Below are 19,985 nucleotides of genomic sequence, written 5' to 3' on the forward strand. Positions count from 1 at the left end.
AAATCCTTTCCGTGGACCTCCTCCTTCTCTCTTACCACCTTCTGTACCTCCCTCCAATATCTTGTTTCTTCTCCATGTGCTACTTCTCTTAACCTTCAAACCATTTAAGTTCACTTTATCTTAAAAATTATGCTAGGACTACTTCTGGCGACCATCTAGTTTTCCTTCATGTATCATCATCATTTTTATTTTTACCCGAATTTGTTTTGCACTCCAGTCTCCTATTGAACATGGGATATTACCATGACTTCCTCATTAAGTCCAAGAGCCTCATCTCAGTCCTTATGATCTTCAACTTCTTGGTAATTTATGGCAACTTAGAACTTAACATTTTTCTTCTAGAGTTGCTTGTTTTTGCTTTTCTTACCCCCTTACTTGCCTGTGCCTCTCCTGATTTTGGTTGTTTTTGCATCTATGCACAGTCCCTTGAAGTGCTCAGCTCCACTTACAACGTGACAATCTTCATTTATTAATTCAACAAAAATAAGTTGAGTGACTACCAACAGGGCATTGTGTTAAGTGTTACACATCACACTGAGCAACACAGGAACTACTTGTCCATCTAGTGTTTATGGTCTAGCAGGGAGACTGAAAGGAAACAAAGAATCACATAAGTAATCATTTGGCTACAGTTGAGGTAGGCACCAGAAGGAAAAGTACAGGATGCAGTCTGGGTGGCTCTTGAAAAAGTGTATTTAATGTCAGCCATGAAAGATTGGTAGGATTTTTTTTTTTTTTTAATATATACATAACCAAAAGGGAAGAGCTATTTGAGTTGTACTGGTCCAAAGGCGAGAAAGAGCTTGGGGCCTTTAAGAAAACAGTGCAGTGGGACTAGAACGGATAGAACAAAGCAAAAATAGATGAAGCTATAGCCCAAGAAGTACGTGTATTCTATTCTACACTGACTGCAACACTACGCTATAATAGCTATGTTGAGCAAGCACCTGCTTGGTACCAGGCATCACATTTGGTCCTTTATAAAAGGTATTCTAACTTAATTCTCTTGTAGAGTTAGGAATTTATACTCCTACCTTACACTTGAAAAAGTAAGGACTGGAGAAATTAAATAATTTATTTATAGGATTACGTTTCTAGAAAGGAGTGGAAAAGATGATCGTTATGCATTCTACCACTCACGGTGAAAATAATTTACTTAAAAACCCCTGGTCACAAAGCCTACTTTTAAAACTTCCTTTTACTTTATTTTAAAAATTAGATTTAGAGACCCAAGTGAACAAGCAAGAAGACCAGAAACTCCTTCAAATAAACCTCTCTCAGTCAAAAGATAAAACACACATCACCAACTTTCGCGTCTTTCTCAGATAATTAATCTGACGAGTCTGTTTTAGTTCATCATTAATTGTACTAGAGACTCACATGTAAGTAAAAATAGATAACGGAACAACTCCGTGCAAGTTTTTTGATAAGGGTTTCATTGCAGATGTCATCCTTTTGCACCAATTTGGTGGTAAATATAGCTGCACCAATTAATAACACATTAAACATATATGCCCAGTACTGACTTTTCTAATTAACAAACACCCTCTTGAAATAAAATTTGTAACTAGTCAAACACTTTCTTGTGGCTAAAATCTATTACTATGCAATTACGTGCGTGTGCGCATGCACACACACACTTAATGAGACGACAGGTTCTGTAATACAAATTGCAGATTACAAAGTTAGCTGTTCTTTGCCACAGACTATTTGGAATGTGATCCTGATGTGAAAGGTAACCCATCACTGCACCGTCCGCCTGCGGATTTTACCCCGTAAAGATCTGGCCTCAACGTTTCCAGGTGTAGAAAGTAATCTTTACTTTTTATGTGAAAAGAATGTTCAAATTATCTCTAATATGGCTAGCAGCTTATTACAGTGACAGGAATGGAAACTGTGGCCTAAATTTTGGACTCGTAGTTTTATAATTTTAGAACACCTTTCCTATTCAAAGACAGAAAATGATGTACCACAGAGAGTAGGAACACGTGAAGGTGTGCCTCACTTTAATCCACTCGTACAAGAACTTCATTATTACCCTCGACTGTTTTAATTGTTAGGCTTCTCCCCAAAGGATAAAGTCTTAGAAATGATTAAGAACTGTTTTTTCTGTAGGTTAAGTGTTAAGCGACGTAAACAATAGTAGGTTTTAGGGGGAAAACATCACAGATACATAAAAATTTTATTGTACTCATTTTTTAATTTTGTATTTTTATTTATTTTAGGATATTATACAATTTTCAAAGCTAACAACAGAATCTTTTTTAGTATGTGTATTTGAAGCATAACAAAATAAAAGTATTTCACAAAAGGAGTCTGTATTACAGTACTATTGAAATATGAGACATAGGATAATTATGCTTTTGTGGGTTATGAACATAATACATTCATTTTAAAGAAAAAAACATTTAATATGAATAACATTTTGGTTAAAATAAATATGATGTCATGTAAATGTTAACAGCAACACCTGAAGTATATTGATACAAAAAAAGGTGTTTTGTAATAGGTACTACGTAGAACGGTGAAGCATTCATGAAATGGCTGTAATATCTTATTAAATTTACAATCACTGCACATTGCTGAGCACTTTATTTATATGGGGATATCCTTCTTCCACCATTCCTAAACCTCAGCATACAAAACAAAGTTACCCCACATTTTCCTCTGGGAAACTGGTACCAATGTCTAAATAAGGTTTAGAATCAGATGTACCTTTCATTTTACTCCTTCCCAATTCAACTGTTTTACTTAATCAGTACAAAATTTACCTATAAACAGAAATATAAAGAGGATATTTTATAGATGATTATAAAAATTAAAACTCCTAATCATCTTCATAATTCTTTGAAATGATCTCATTCAAAATTAAAATTTGTTTTTTACACAGTGGTTTCTTCAGGAAAAAGTATGAACACTTAGATGAAAAAAAAAAAAAAAAAAAAGATACAATACCCAAAACAAAAAGTTTCCACATGTAGAAAATAATAATGGACTTCCCTGATCATTAAATTCTTCCCAGCTACTTCCTTCTAGCAGAGAGATTCACTGAAAAGAAAAGCTTAAGTCCTTCCTTAAAAGTCACTATGAGGGGTTAAGCTAATGAATTTTAGATTCATGTATTTTTAAAGAATGCAAGAAAAAGGAGAGTGTTCCAATTACAGAAAAATTTTCTCTCAATCAATTATATTACAAGAAAATGAATAGGACACGAATGGTCAACAAAAATAATTCTACTCGTACTTCTGGAGACAAATCTGTGGATGCTCAGTGTAGAAGTTCTAAGTAGCTGGAATCTGGGAAAAACAATGTCTCCAGCCCTCATTGAAAGGACCACCCGTGTGTCCTTTGTCTCTCCCAAGGTAAAATTATCCTTCAGGAACAAGAACCGATTAGATTCTGGGGAGAAAAAAAAGTTTATGCTTTTGCCCTTTATAAACCACTTTTAAAGTTTACAAATGACCGGAAAGTATTCAAATGATTGTACAAAAACTACTTATATGAGCAAACAAAACCAGCAGTTGCATCGGCTAAAAGTAGGTGTTCTCTGAACATGAGGTTTTCACGTTGGCAGGATTATCCATCCCAGGGTTAGAAGGTGGCATGGGGTCCTTGAACAGTGACTGCCACTCGGCCTCTGGGCTTTCACAATTCTGTGAAGAACTGGTCGCCACTAACATGAAGGCATTCAGGGAAAACCGATCTCCACAACAGCATTTACTAAGCTCTGCCCCTTTCCTTCAACTAAATGAAGCGTTACCGTCTCTGTCACCTTCATGCATGAATACAGTACTTTGCTTAAAAGCTTCTTAACAGAAATGTTAATATCATAAAAATTCTGGCTGTGGTAATGGCCACTTTTCATTGCTTTAAACATATTCTAAAATTACAACCTTGTCGAATGAATCAGAACGGTGTCAACATTCACAGGTACAGTACAACATACATCCTTTCTTCTTCTCTAACAAGACAAAATTACACACATACAGGGTGGCCCAAATCTTAAAAAGTTAAAAAAAAAAAAAATAATGTTTTTCATCCAGGAAAAGTGATGGTATACCAAATATTTTTTTAAAAGGGTATTATGTTCTCAGAAAACCTGACACATAATGGATAAAATGCACATACAATATAAATAAGTAACTTGAAGAATACAAAAAAAATTTCTGAAGGGGACCAATCCGAACTTCAATAAAATCTCTGAATAAAAACATATGCTTACACCTATAGTGTACAATTATGAAGAGAGAACTTAAATTTATAAAGAACTTGAAATATAGTACTGCAAGATTATTCAAAGAAGATTTTTCAAATGTACAAACAATAATAAAAACACAAAAAGAGCCTCGGGCAATGTGCAACTTTCAAAATTACTATCACACCAGCCAAACAAATCCTTAACCACTTTTTAAATGGATTCATTTATACCACTTTAACGCAAAGAGAATATCAAAGATATTAAAACAAAACAAAATAAAGCAAAGAACTCTTCAGTGTCTGACTCACATTTTGTCCCCCAATTTTTTTCACATTTAATAGTTGCATTTTGAAAGTTATTATAAGCTAAGAATTTGAAGTGTTTCTCAGTTTATGTCTACATTTATCTTAAGAATGGTATTTGAAAACTACAACGCTAAGAACTAAAACACATACTTCAAACTTTTAAAAGTAAAATAATCACAAAAGTTCACAATCGTGTTAATCTCAGATGTTCATAAATGACACAAAAAGCAAACGAGTCACGTGTTCAGATACTTTTCCTCAGGTTACAAGTCTATCTTGATGGGTGCCGAGCCTCACCTTCAAAATTTGGCACTGTGGATCTATCTGAACACAATTTATCCGCAAAAAAACTCTAAATATTTCTAAAGACCCTTAGTCATTAAAACCCATTAAATTTCCTTTACTCTCCTAACATGCAATTCGACTCTCCAAAGTCACGTGGGGTTTGCAAGAAGGTGACTTAAACGGGTACGAAATGAAGCTTATATGAAAACTGGTTAAGGATTCAAAGCACATTAGCTCTGAAATATTAATCTTAACACCCAGACAAAAACGGGGAGGTATGGTTTGCACAAAAATACTTTAAATTATTTGGGCGATGTTCTTCATGATCTTCATGTATTCAGCTGCTTGCGGTGTACTCATGCATCCTCTTTGCTACGTCATATACGTAGACGATGTCTGGTCGCTTCTCTGGATCTGGGTTGATGCACATATTCACTAACTGTCGTAGCTACAGAGAAAGAAAATACAAGATGCTTTAGAAAACCATTGCCGTAAGTTATTAAAAATATTCTGACTAGATACAGATTGATAAGGAAAGTACATTTTCTGACTGAATATTCGTATGTGGAATTTAAAAACACAAAACAAATGAGCAAAGGAAAACAAAAAGAGACAGACAAAACAAGAAACGGACTCTTAACTATACAGAACAAACTGACGGTTACCAGAGGGGAGGTGGGTGGGAGGATGGGGGAAATAGGTGTGGAGATCAGAGTGCACTTATGATGAGCACTGAGTAAGGTAGAGAAGTGTCGAATCACTGTATTGTACACCCGAAACTAATATATTACTGTATGTTAACTATACTGGCATGGAAATTAAAAATTAAAAAAAAATAAGATATATGACTGCTGTCAATGATTTTACAATTAGTTGAAAACTCTGAGAAGTATGTATAGTCATTGGTATTAATGTCAAGCAAAATGTATTGTCTACAATCATAGGCTTTAAAATAATTTTATTATTTTTCAAAGAAGCTTAATTAGAAGATCGTAGTCATGAAGGATAACAGGTTTTTAACTCTAAGGCTCCAAATTAACTGAAGACATATACGCATTTATTTGATGTAGGATGTACTACATTAGCTGCAACTGTAAGTTTATATTTTCGCAATTATATAGTATATATCTATAGATCTAAATTTTTATGAGGCACAGAGTAGATCAGCTATCATATGCACTTATCACACACTCTTTTATATAAATATAAAATGTTTTTATTAGTTTCATATTAAAGAAAAACACTCTTCTGAACTAAGAGTAATAAATTACAAGCAAGGTGAATTATGAATAGTATACTAATCCTCATCTCCATGAAGCAGGGTTAGCATCTTCACTTTATAGATAAGAGAGCTGAAGTTTACTTATTTACATTGCTTATTTACATTACAGAAAATATGCACATTCAATAAATTTAAAAAATGTATACCCTCCTCCCATCTGGTCCTAGAGCCGCTGAGTAGAAGAATATGGGATTTCTTTCTCAATTCCAACTGCCATCAGTTTATGAGACTATGTGTCTTCATAACACTGTATAAGGTCTTTCACAGATGATAAGCCAAATCAAGAGGAAGGGCCAGTTTCATTTGCTTTGTAAGTATGTCTTGAGAAATAATTTAGGTATTTTGAAAACTTGCATTAACTCTTTCTGGCCAGTTATTACCATGTAGTAAATGGTAATGGTAATGTTACTCCCACTGAGAGAGGGTCTGAGGATTTAAATTTCTATTCCTTGCAGTGCAGCAGACAACAGAATTCAAAATCCGTAAGGGGTACAGCAATAGCAAGGCATTTTATTATGGTGATCTAAGAGAAATTTAAATCAGAATGAGGTTGGCATTTTACCCATTAAAATAAAAACAAATACATCCCATTATACACAATACAGAAAACAGTAGGAAAAGCATTTATAAGGATACATATATTTAAAAGATAATGTGTTCTAACAGGTCACCTAGTTGTCAGATATTTTGTTTAGAGATAAAAATGACAAAAAAAAAAAAAAAAAAAAAAAAGGCAGAAAAGATGACAACAAAAAAAATGTAATTGTGATACAAAAATTCATTCTATTGAACCAAAATGCAAGTAGATGTAATAGCAATTTTTGACGGAATAAAACTGGCACATCCTTCAAACCAGTCCAGAAGCCTTATATTTTCAGCTTAATACTTCAGAATTGGGTGACATTTCCAACCTACTGTAGCAAATGGTCACGTTCTCCTGTCCAGAGGAGAAGGTGCCCAAGATTAAAGATAGATGGATGTAAGTTTAGCTGAAGAGGACAGTGATTCTCTGGCTCTCCAAAGTAGAAAGATGAGAACCAGGAATAATAAAGGAGGAGAGAAGTAAAGTATAAGGTAAATGGAGAGGTAGTGGGGTTAGCAGCTGAGCAATTGCTTTTTAACCTCCCCTCCCCACTTAAGGATAGCCTTTATAAGGACAGGAGAATCAGAAACTCTGCAGTAGACAGATTGAAAGCAATACAATGTTTGCTTTTTCTTTTTCTTATGTATGTGGTTCAATCTCCATCTGAAATGTAGTTCATTTTGTCATAAAGATTTATCTTTTCCAGAGAAATGTCTAACAAGTCACATAGCATAAAATCAGATATAAAATATGCATACCTCAAATTTTTTCCTAAACTTTATCATAAATTAATAAAATATGAAAAGAAGATCCTATAACATGAAAATATGCTTTAGTAGTGATTCTCACTCGTCGGCCACCCCAATGTCTCTAGAGGCCCTACTTCGCAAGAGACAGACAATGCTGGCATTGGAGGACACTCCTGGTTAATCAGGTAAAGAACCAGTCCAGAAAGGAAGGCTTATTGTCCAGGATGGGAAATGAGAAAATGACTCATTTTTCTTCCTGACAATCTGACTCCTTTCCTTTCTGCCTCTCCCTTCATTCATTCATTCATTCATTCATTCAATAAAATCTTATTGAGCATTTATTATGTGCCAGACAGTTTATTAGGTAGTAAGGATAAAGCAATAAATGAAATATACGTGGTACCTGCTGGGGACGGCTTACAATCAATCTAGTGCAGAAAGAAAGAATGACAAAGAAATAAATGTAAGACTGAGGAAATCATATAAATACTTCTCTTATAAACTATAAAGGGATAGGTATCTCAAGAGATATATGTGAGACAGTTAGAGGCAAAAAGACTGTAAATAGCCACCCAGAAAAAACAATCATCACTTTCCTCTTTTTCTTTCCATCTATTTAATGAATTGTTCCAACCTGACTCATTGAGGACATCCAGAGGACAGTATTCTTCATCCCAAGCACTACAACGGCATCTGTGGTCACTGTCATGTCCATTTGGACCCTCTATTCAGAACACACTTCTTGTGGCACCTAGATGGCTCAGTCAGTTAAGCGTCCAACTTCAGCTTAGGTCATGTCATGGCTCATGAGTTCGAGCCCCACACTGGGCTCTGTACTGACAGCTCAGAGCCTGGAGCCTGCTTCAGATTCTGTGTCTCCCTCTCTCTGCCCCTCCCCCACTTGCATTCTGTCTCTCTCAAAAATAAATAAACATTAAACACACACACACACTCTCTCTCTCTCTCTCTTCTTGATTACCTGGCATTACTCTTCATTTTCACTCCATTTTAGTCTCTGCCTCCCAGGGGCAGAGCCTATGCCTTACAATGTCCCGTGTCACATAGAAATGTGGGTATAAGCTCCTATCCTCCCGGACCTCTCACATCTGTCCCCTGCTATGAATGCGCTTTGATTTGATTGAGACCATGTCCAGTATCTTTCCTCCTAGTTAACCTTCTGCTTCTGGACTTACGTCACTCATTTCCAGGCCAGACCTCATAGCACAATCCTTTAACCACTTACTTGGCAACACCATGAATACGTAATCCTTTGTCTTTTTGCTATACCAACCCTGGCAATTGTTATCTTCGCTTCTCTCCCAGGACGTGAAAGACTGCTGGAGAAAAATCACAGACACCATACAGTCTGGAGTCACCAGATTCATGGTCCTAGCTGCAGCTGGACCTTACAAGCTGTTCTACAATCCAAATGTTTTGACTCATAAACTCCATTTCCCCCAGTGGCTAATCTCAGTCTTCACTAATCTGTAGGCACAGCCCTCAATTCCTTCTCACCCATGACCTTGCCTCCTACCTCATAAAGAAAAAATACTGTTAGGCTTAAGTTTTCCTCAGTATCTTATCTCAACCTATCAAACATATATACATCTGATCCATATCTCTGTTCTAGTCTCAGAAGAATTCTTTTTTCTACTGTTCTCAACCCTACCACTCAATCTCTTCTAGGATCTGCACCATTAGACATCAGTATCTGGAATATAGTTGGCTATGAATGAGTATTTAATGAATGAATATTTAATGACTGTTATTCTTCTATATCTTTAGCCTCTCCTCATGTGCCGATTCCTTCATCATAGTCTATAAGTATAGTCAAGTTTCTCTTCCTAACCACTGCCTGATCTAATGTATTTGCTCTACAGCTAAATTTCTTGGGGGTGGGGAAAAAAAAAACAACAACACTATCTTACTATATCAACTTTCTTAACCTACTTATTTAAAGCCAACTACAATCACTTTTTCATCTCCTCCACCCCTAACAGTACTTCACTGAAATCGCTCTGGGGAAGGTGAACAGTTTGCTAAACCTAACAAACTCTTTTCTGTCTGCCTCTTACGACCTTTCTCCCTGTCTGCTGCTGATCGCAGCCTTGCTGGGTGTTGTGTCCTCCTCCGGCCCCATGCACCATACTGGTTCTCCTCTGACTTTTCCTTCCTTTGTAGGTTTATCTTCCTCTGGCAGTCCCTCTATTGTCAGTGTGTCCCAAGGGTCAGTTCTTCCCTTATCTCTTTTCCTTTCTCCACCATCTTAACCTACACACCTTCATTTACTCTCATGGCTTCAATAACCATCACAATATGCTAAGGAGCACACAAACATACCTATCCTCACACCAGACCTCTTTACAGGCTCTGTTAACGTATTTCCAAGCTGGCTTCTGAGCATATCTATCTACAAATACTAAATCTATCTACATATACTAAATCATATATGTTAATCATATTAATTATATTAACGTTAATCGTATTAAACATGCTCAGAACTGAGCATATTAATCATATGTTAATCATATTAAACATGCTCAGAACTGAGATTTTATTTTCTCCCCAAACCAGTTCTATCTTGGCAATGCCTCCAATTTCTCAAGCCAGAAATCTGAAATTCCTACAAGACACTTCATCACACTTCCTCCCCCTTGCCTAAGAATCATCAACAAAGTCCTACTGTTTCCTATTTTTTCTTGCCGCAGACCCCACTGTTTACACTCAAGCAATAATCTTCCAACTGACAGCTTTACCTCCAGTTTCTTCCAATCTCCTTAGCACTGCCCAAACACGAAGCTGACCACACTTCAACGTTAAGCATTTCGATGGCTCCCATTGCCCTTTAGAAAGTCTAACCATTAGCATGGTATATTATAGGCTACTAACATTTGGCTCTTGCCTACCTTTCCAGCTTTATATTTAGCCCCAAACCCCTCCTCCCTCCAGCCCCACACTACACTCTAACCATAACAAAGCACTCACAGTTCTGTGTTCATCAAACTGTTTTATGCCCTGAATCTCTGTATGTTGCTTTGCTGCTTATTATAAAGCCTCCCTCAAAATCCCCCTACTTGCTTGCCTACCACCTACTCATTCTCTGAAGCCTCCCCTAAACATACTTATTGGCATGCAGAACTTAATATTCTCTTTGTCCTCCATCATACCCTCCAAATATTTTTTCTGAGGTATAGTTGACATTAACATTACATTAGTTTCAGGTGCTCATGTGCTTTTATTAAAGCCTTTACAATCCTTTATTGTACTTCATTTAGTATCTGTGTCCTCCTATTAAACTGAAAAGACCTGGAGAATGGATATTAGATGAACAGTAAGTGCTGACATGTAAATGACAGAATGAATGGGGAACTTCTGAGTGAAGGAAAATGAAAAGGTTTTGTGGTCATGGCAACTGAGTTAAGGTGTGAAGGGTGAATGTAATTTTGATATACAAAAGGGCAGGGAAGAGTCTAAGCAGAGGGAACAGAATAAACAAAGGTGCTGAGCTAAAGAAACTGTAAGGTATATGAAAGCAATAGCAAGTACTTCTGAATGATCGGGGAGCAAGCAACAGGGATGAAATGATAAACGGAGGCTAAATAAAGGAAAGGCTTAAGGAGTTTAGAATCTATTGATATAGGCAACAGGAAGTCAGTACTTAAGCCAGGAGGGAGAGATCAATAAAGCTGTGCTTCGGTTCGTATTTTCTTGGCATAGTCAAAGAACAAAAAGAGAGCAATGCCAGCAGAATGTTCAATCGAGTTTCTCTAAGATTTCAGGCAAGAAATATTGTTCATCAGAAGTTCTCACCAGGGTATGTGAAAGGAGAGTGTCTTCACTAACGGAAGTAGGTAACAGAGAAGGAAGAGTGGCTTCGAGGGGGCAACAGGGACAGTAAATTTTGAAGGTATTACTTCTGAGATACCGACATATTGAGATTTGGGTAGAACTGTGAATTTCTGAATTCGGGGCTTAATTCTGTATCTATACCTAGATAACTGAATTATGTATACACACACACACACACACACACACACACACACACATATATAAAATATATATAAAACAATTTTATATATATATAAAATAAATATAAGTATATAAAAATATATAAAAATATAAATAAATATAATATATATAAATTTATATATAAATATATATATATATAAAACAATTTTTATGACTCTACCCATATCAGGATTATGAAGATGAAGGAGATAGCTTTAGTGAGAGGTATTAACCTATACTGAGCATAATTTTGCACTGTGTGGTTCTCTTAAATACTCATGTGTTACTTTAGCTTTATTTAAGGGCAGGTATCTTTCTGAATTTTAAAAAATCCTTTATTTATATAGGATTTACTATTTTACAAAATCTTCCATATCCTTTTAAAGTATTGTAATCTCTCATAACAATCTCAATTTACAGAGGGAAGAAACTAAGAACCAGTTAAAAAAATTAATGGTGAAACCTGAACTGGAGCCCGAGTCACGTGATTTTTAATGCAGGCCTTTGTCGCCATTGTTGAGAACTTGCTTACTTTTATCTAAGTTGGCCTTTTGGTTTGAATTCTTCATGATGCCTAATATAGCTTTGCATGCATAATGATTTCTCAGTAACACTTACCAACTGGTTAAATTTCAAATCATTAGCACTACAGAGGGATATCACTTGGTTTGAGATATTATCTGAGTTCCAATCAAGAGAGGTTAGTTACCAGGTACTGATAGGAAATACCAGTTCTATGGTGGCCACCAGTGAGCAGAGAAGGTAGAATCTCAGGTACTTTATTCAGATTCTCAGGGGTTGGTCTGACTTCCATCCAATGAACACAGTGGTGAGACACCTCAGCTATAATTGAGGGGGTCAGAGCTGACTGGCTTTTTGTTTTCCCTTAAGCAAATCAGCAGACTAGAATCCATCACTCTAGGTTCTTGGCAAAGAATATTAACGTGTATCGAATATTGAAAAACTTGAACGTTCAAAGAGTCCTGAAAGGTGTGCTACACAGCTCCTATCAGACACTTGTTAAGAAAGTGAAAATTTAGGGAAGGCCTTGAAAGGGACAAAGTCACCTTTATAACTTTGGATAAACCAAACTCTATTCCTTAATCAAATTGAGCCACCAGGAGGCTGCATCAGGAAACTCACTGGTTTATCCCAACGCCAAATCACCTTTCCAAAACCATGCTTTAATGCTTGCTTTTGGCTTTTATCAAACATCACACAGGTATTATCTGTATAATTACTACTAAAGACGCTGCCTGGTGCATTACTCATAGATCCTTATAGGAGATTCTTCTATTATAATCTAGTGGAAGAGAACATTGGTTTCTCTGGGTAACTGGTAACTTGAAAACAGAAATAATTTGCGGTTTCCCTTTGAGCCCTGACAGAAGGGAAGCAATAACTAGATGGGCAGCTCAAGCACACAACTATTGTTGGCCATTACGTTAGGTGTGTTTACATTCCCTTCCATCCTTGGTTCTGAATTTATACTTCCATTTCTATTTTAATAACTTGGTAAGTTATGTCTTTTATTGTAAGTTATCAGAAATTCTTTTTGAAAAAAAAAAGATGGTTTGTAACACAAAATGGGAGATTTACATAGGTCTGAATTCTTAACTGGGTGCAAGTTTTCCTGGATATATGTGAGATAACTACCGGTTGTTCTAAAGGCACTGGTTGTTCTGAATAGACTTGTTAACGCAGTGGAGGAAAAATCAGTGACAACAGTCTTTTGGCAATGTAATGGGAAAAAAATCCCAATGTAAAACTTACTTTCATGTGACAAATAGCCATAGACTAAGTTTTATACCTTTAATAATTTGGTTTAAAAATACAAATTTATATGGATCTATGGATTGTCTTGTCATACCAGATAACAATTCAAGTTAGATAAATAAGGACACATCTCATCCTGTCTTCTTTCAAATGTATACAAGAGTACAGTATCACTCTTAACATGGTAGAGTTATTTGTGCCTCTGCTATAATAATGGCTAGGAGGATAAAACTGTCACCTACATGTTAGAAACCAGGAAGGAATAACATTAGGAGACAACAGAAAGAGGTTAAAAGTCATTCAGTAGAGGAAGAGGAAAAACTCTTACCTTTGCCAGATAGTTTCTAATTTTAAGTTGTTCAATAACTACTCAGATCAGGTTCATTTGGTTACTCGTTGCTTCACTTTCTGCAGCCAGTCAACACATCTAGAGGTCATGTTACTGAGATAATAGATGCTCCACACAACTAGTAGTTATTTTTTCTAGGTTTTCAGTGAAAAACTGGAATATAGTTCCCTTGAACATTTTCAGATCAAAAGATCTCTATATGCCCTCCCTGGGGTTTCAACTATGTGCTATTTAGTATCAGAGTGGAGAGAAAACCATTTCCTAAAATCTGATATATATTGAGTTCCTCTCATGAATCAGGCACTATCCTATACATTTTTACAAAGCTTAACAATTCAGTCTTCATAACAACTCTATTCTCATGAATCAGGCACTATCCTATACATTTTTACAAAGCTTAACAATTCAGTCCCCATAACAACTCTGTTCTCATGAATCAGGCACTATCCTATACATTTTTACACGGCTCAACGATTCAGTCTTCCTAACAACTCCATGGGGTGGGCGCTACTATGACATTTTACAGAGGAAGGTCACAAAGGCAGTAAGGAGCACAGCCTGGATTTGAACTGAAGTAGTCTAGCTTCAGAACCCAGGCTTTTAAAGTTACTGTGTTATATATACTGCTTGAGAAAAATCTTAATGTGCAGGTTCCCTCACGGCCACCTTTGCACAAAGGCGGGAGACCTACCAGATAGACAAAGATGGTTTTAGACTATTTGATTCTCAAAAAGATGCTAGCTCTAAAACTGGCTCATTTAGTTTCTAAATCAACAGATATGTCCTCATATTTCATAGGCCAACTCTAATCAAAAAGCAACCCCCCCAATTTTTTCTAGGGCTCTAAAAACTTGCAATGAGATACAGGCCTACTTTATCCATGAGAGATACATTTAAATGATGACAAAAAGTGTTAGGATTAGTATTATGATTAGTGTGACAATTTTAATGTTCTTTTTTTTTTTTATTTTCTAGAGAGAGAGAGAGAGAGTGTGAGTGGGGGAGAGAGGCAAAGGGAGAGAAAGAGAGAATCTTAAGCAGACTCTATGCTGGGAGTGGAGCCCTATGTGGGGCTCAATCCCACGACCCTGGGATCATGACCTGAGCCAAAATCAAGAGTTGGAATGCTCAACCGAGCCACCCGGGTGCCCCTTAATGTTATTTCTAATCCTACTCATGCATTAAAGTGACAATAACTCCTTCCAAACAAACAAACAAACAAAAAAATGTACTTGAATTTTAACATGGGATTTTTTATGCCAGATTATAAATTTACATAGTAACTGATGAATTATAAAAAATCTCTCTAACAAGTTTTCTCTCAGAAAGTCAGACATTAAATAATCAAAATGAAATAATTATCTTAGAGGTTTCCCTCAATGTTAGTCTTTACACTTTTTAAAAAAGTTCCTATAAACCTCTGGAAGAAAAGAAGGTAAAAATCTTTAACATTTATCTAATATTTTGCAAAAGTCCTAAGTACAATACCATTAACCATGTTCAAGGAAACATACATTCCTACAGTAACTTTAAGAATTTTGTATATATTCTTGTGTGTCAGGCTTCAATTTCTAATAACATCATTAGGCAACTTGCTCAAAAAATTTTTGTGTTTCATCTGAGGGAGTTAGCTTTCCATTTATTCCTTTATAGAAATAATGCCAAAATCAGCAGATGTTACAACTTTGATAAAAATAAATAGGGGTAAGTAAAGAAACTTTTTGTGGTTTAGGTTATGTCAAAAATTTCTTTAGTTTGTATTAACACGTTTGTAAAAAATTGTACTTTTTAAAAAATTGTTTTATATAACACGTTAAAAATAAGGCACAAGAGAGGTCTGATTACACAAAAAGCCTTACAAAATCAGAAGGAAAACTGTTTAATTCAGATGCTTAAGGGAAATTTAAAAAGCAATACAGAAATATTTAAATGAGTAAAAGCATATAGAGCAAAAATTAAATCAATTCTCTATGACATTTCTAAAGGATTATGAAATCACAGAGTTATATGGAAATTAATGAATATTTGTTTTCAATGAAGTGGAGAAAATACCAATATATATTGATTTATATATTTCCAAAGAAATATCAAAGCATATGGGTTAGTACCAGAAATATTTAAAAGAAGAGAGTGCTAACAGTCATTGTTAGCAGGGCGATAACCCAATTACATATCAAGTTCAGTCACGTACAGGTAATAACAATAGGGCTCTTTGTGCATTATAGCTTTAGGTCACTAACACAATTCTCAATAGAATAATAAAGACTGGTGCTATTGGTACTGTTTCTTTTTCACCCCCATCTTAATCCCTCTGAGACCAATTATGTTATATCAGCCTCCCAGATATACCCAATTTCCATCTACCCAAGGACACATTTTAGCACCCCAAAGTGGGTCTAATACATTAAAGTACACTATATTTCGGAGCTTTAGATATTTATACAAAATGATTAGGCGTACCCAACTTGTACACCAAAGCGTCACCAGTGATTGACTTGGGGGTAGAGGGAGAAAGGAAAAGAAAGCAATCTTACACAGATATAAGGTAATGTAATGTCTATATTTCACAACTGAAGATCATTCAGTGTGTCTTTTGAAAACTGTGAAAGTCTTACAGAAAGTTACACGGTTTTATAGGATCCCACAGGAGATGTGAAATATAGGGCACCGTTTTGGATTCATGTCTTTAAGGAGCAAGTCCCCCGTGTCACTTCTGAAGCATAAGTGAACAAAGGGCCTACTTAAATATATTTTTTAAACAAAAATGGAACATTCAAAGCTTAAAGATCTAATCTTATATGGCAACTCTAACTAAGGTGGTCAACTGATATTATAAATGATGAGAACAGCTAACTCACTGAACCCATTTTTTAAGAAGGAAAATCAAACATTATTAACAGTGTTTGAGATAACACTGAATGTTAAGTTAATCTTAATAAATAATGGCACAGTTATATATTTATTATTATAAATAGTCTCATCTCACTTAGCATTGGATGACATGATTATAAGGAGTACAGAGATATCCGTGAAAGCAGATTTAGCTCCAAACATTTATTGTGCCATTTAATTGAATGTCTCTCATGTAAATATTCCTGGGATCGTGTATTAGGAAGTTTCCTCCAGCACAAATTTAAATAACATGGGTTAATTTTGACTAACAACTCCAGGGAATATATATAGTTCTATTAAAAGTTGTGAATCTGGCAACTATAAAATAAAACTATGTAGACTGCTCCAATGAATAAAAAAGTTTTATAAACTTAGTTTAACTTCAAAGTATGTGAAAATAATCTGTCCCTGAGACTCTCATCTTTTTTTGCCTTATATACACAAAGCAGCAGCTCTTTTATGACTAAAACAAAGGTCATGTTTTTGTTATGGACTCAAACTTCAAAATGAGCTTCTTTAAGCATATTCTGAATTTAAATATGATACAAACAGAAGTTATTTATAAATGTTAGGTGAAAAACTTCAGTTATAATTTTTAAGGCGTTCATTTAACACTCACCCTTAAAGGGTAACTCTTTGGAAAATAAACTTTCTCTTATTAGTAAAATTGTGACAAACTGTAACACTTCTTGGTTGGTAGATTATGGACTCGTATATCTGGTATCTTACATGTGTAGTTTCCACATACTCTAATATGTAAAAAGAATGCTATCCTTCCGCAAATAGCTTCCTCCTTCGTTCATTATTACATGACGCCCTGCCCCTCCCCCCACCTGGTTACCACAAGGCAGAGGAAAGGAGATTCCAGATTAATATGGTGGGTGAAAATAGAGAAAAGAAAGATGGAAAAATGGAAGGAAAACATGAAGCGCTCGCTCACACAACACCCGAGAGTTTACTTCAGGCTGCGTGACCTTGTAGCACGCGCAGTGGGATGCCATGAGGCAGAGGCACAACAGCGCCTGGTCGGGTAGTGGCTCTGGCACTACCTGGCTCTCTATTTGCTCATATGTGAAATGGGAAGAATGTCACTGCCTTTATTTCTTTAGCAGGAAAGTTCTTACATGGCTTAAAAAAAAATGGTGATTTCTCAGTTGAAAAAAAAATCACTATTCCAATTTTGTTTAAAGCCATGTAAATATATTTATACTCTGCAAGAACCTATAAATATCTGAAATCAGTTCAGTTCAACTAAATATTTTATTATTGTTATGTATACATAATCACACATAGAAAAAGCACTGTACTTTTTAATCTTTATATTTTAAATGCCCGGGAAAAATCAATGCTTGTCTCAAGAATAACAAAAATGGTGCTGGAAATTCTTCACGCATTTAAGTAAAGCGGGGTAAACTATTCCTGGGAACGCAGAAAGGCAGAGGAATACCCCCTCCTCCTACCCTGCATTTCTCTTTAAAAAAAAAAAAAAAAAAAAAAAAAGGAGGGGCACTGGAATGGAGGTTAAAGTAAAAAAGAAAGTTTGTTATTTATGAGGTAAAAGTCTATGAGCATTCATTCATTCTCCATTAATTCTCTGATTGGATGTGATCTTTTAGGTTGGTATTTTAGAAGATAATTGCATACTTGAGAAGTAGAGTCCCATTCACTGATTTTAAATAAGAACAGACACCTTTCTATCTGTGAGCTGGAGACATAAAGTGGCAAAACAAACACGTTTAATAAACAAGAGAAGCATTCAATGATCTGAAAACTGATTACAGGTTCAATAATTGCATTTCCAAAATTATATTTTGGTTTCTCCGTGTATAAAAAGAAGAGGCCCCGGGCGCCTGGGTTGCTCAGTCGGTTGAGCTTCCGACGTCAGCTCAGGTCACGGTCTTACAGTTCATGAGTTCGAGCCCCGCGTTGGGCTCTGTGCTACCACACAGCTCAGAGCCTGGAGCCTGCTTCAGACTCTGTATATCTCTCTCTCTCTCTCTGTCCCCCTCCCCTGCTCATGCTCTGCCTCTGTCTCTCAAAAATAAATAAATACTAAAAAAATAAAAATGAAAAAAAAGGAGCCCTACTGAGTTAGCAAGTTTTCAAAAATATAATTAGAAGATAACCACAGATACTGACAGATACTGTGTTCTACAAAAGTAGAACATTTTTATTTACAATGACCTTGAAATGACCAGGAAGCTGGTAAATATCTGCTCTGGCAGTCAGCACAGATGGACAAGTGCTGCTACAATACAGCTGATTTCATTCAGGAAGTTTCAACCCTCTCACCCATGCTCTATATAGGTGTTTAAATTTGTTTTTGCACAAAGCATTGTTTTTTCAAATCCTGAGTTTAATTTCTACTTTCTCAAACCAAGGTCACCTTTATTCTCCCTATTTATTTCCATTTTTCACTTTTGTCTGCAAACCCTTGACTCAACTTCCCAGAACTTCCTTCCAAACTTATCTGTTCAAACCTAAAATGATGACAAGCTTCCCAAAAGCAACTGCCAAGGTACAATTCTGTTCAGTCTTTGCCATGTCTTCTCTACTTAATTAAGAATTTTTTACAATAAAAAAAAGTATGGAAAGAGACAGAATTTCCATTCTGCATGATATTAATGCTACAGATGTTCAAAAAATGTATTGGCTAAAAAGAACTCAGCACAGACTCACATTTTACCCTTTGTAAATAACTGTCAATATAACTATTTGCTGTTGTTTTTCAACTTAAGAGTCATGAGATAACTGAGAGAACAGTGAAAATGCTTACTTTTGATGACCACTCCTGTGACTCTCAAAGAAATTAAATACTGAAATGGAAGGAAAAAAAAATCTGTTTGTCTTATTTTCCAATAAATGGACACTGGGCATTTCCAGAAATGATGCTGTTTGTTGATAAGAATGAAAAAATCATACGGTGGGTGATATCAATAAAATAAAATAATCATAGATTCTGGCCTGTCTTTTGAGTAATTGTCTGCCTCACTGGATGGAAAGAAAGTTCTTTGGAGAAGTTTTTTCATTCATCCAATTGTCAAATAATTGGTGCATTTACTTATTTTTTCATTTATTCCTTTAATCTCATTCTTTCACTTCCTCATTCCATCAATCAATGGCTGAACCTTTTTAATATGCCAAGCCCTAGAGATACAGATAAAAAGCAGTTACTGCTACTCAGGAACAGGAGCTAGACAGTCTGGGGGTGGGAGGTGGGGGCTGTGTGCAAAGAAAGGACTGCCATGCAGTGTATTGCCAAGGGAGGAGGGTATGGGGAGAGAAGAAAGGGGAGCAGGAAAACTTAGTGCGGGAGAGGATGCCCAAGCTTTGCTTCAAAGAGGTAAGTTAGCCTGGTAAAGAACAGGGGAAGGGGGATTTCAGAAAGAGGAAACGGCATCCATAAAATCATGGAAATTCATGGACCTTTGAGGATAACCTGCACTGGGACAGTTAGGGAAAGAAGAGAGTATCCTGTGATCAGTAGGTCTGGATAGATAAGCCAGGATCAGATTACAAGGGCGCTTTTGAGTCATAATTCCTTGTATATAGTAAATG

General features: G+C 35.9%; 1 protein-coding gene across 3 annotated transcripts in view; it reads right to left on the reverse strand.

The window, feature by feature from the left end:
- Positions 1–2,180: 2,180 nt before the first annotated feature.
- NEK7 (NIMA related kinase 7) overlaps positions 2,181–19,985 on the reverse strand; it is a 158,649-nt gene continuing 140,844 nt past the window's right edge. For all 3 annotated transcript variants that reach the window (XM_019430626.2, XM_019430616.2, XM_019430635.2), the window contains one exon: positions 2,181–5,236. In XM_019430626.2, coding sequence (XP_019286171.1) covers positions 5,126–5,236 — 111 coding nt within the window. In that variant the 3' untranslated portion in view covers positions 2,181–5,125. The remainder of the gene's footprint in view (positions 5,237–19,985) is intronic.

The sequence above is a fragment of the Panthera pardus genome, unplaced genomic scaffold (assembly GCF_024362965.1).
Source record: "Panthera pardus isolate Hobbes unplaced genomic scaffold, ASM2436296v1 HiC_scaffold_21, whole genome shotgun sequence".
In the NCBI taxonomy this organism is placed as follows: Eukaryota; Metazoa; Chordata; class Mammalia; order Carnivora; family Felidae; genus Panthera; species Panthera pardus.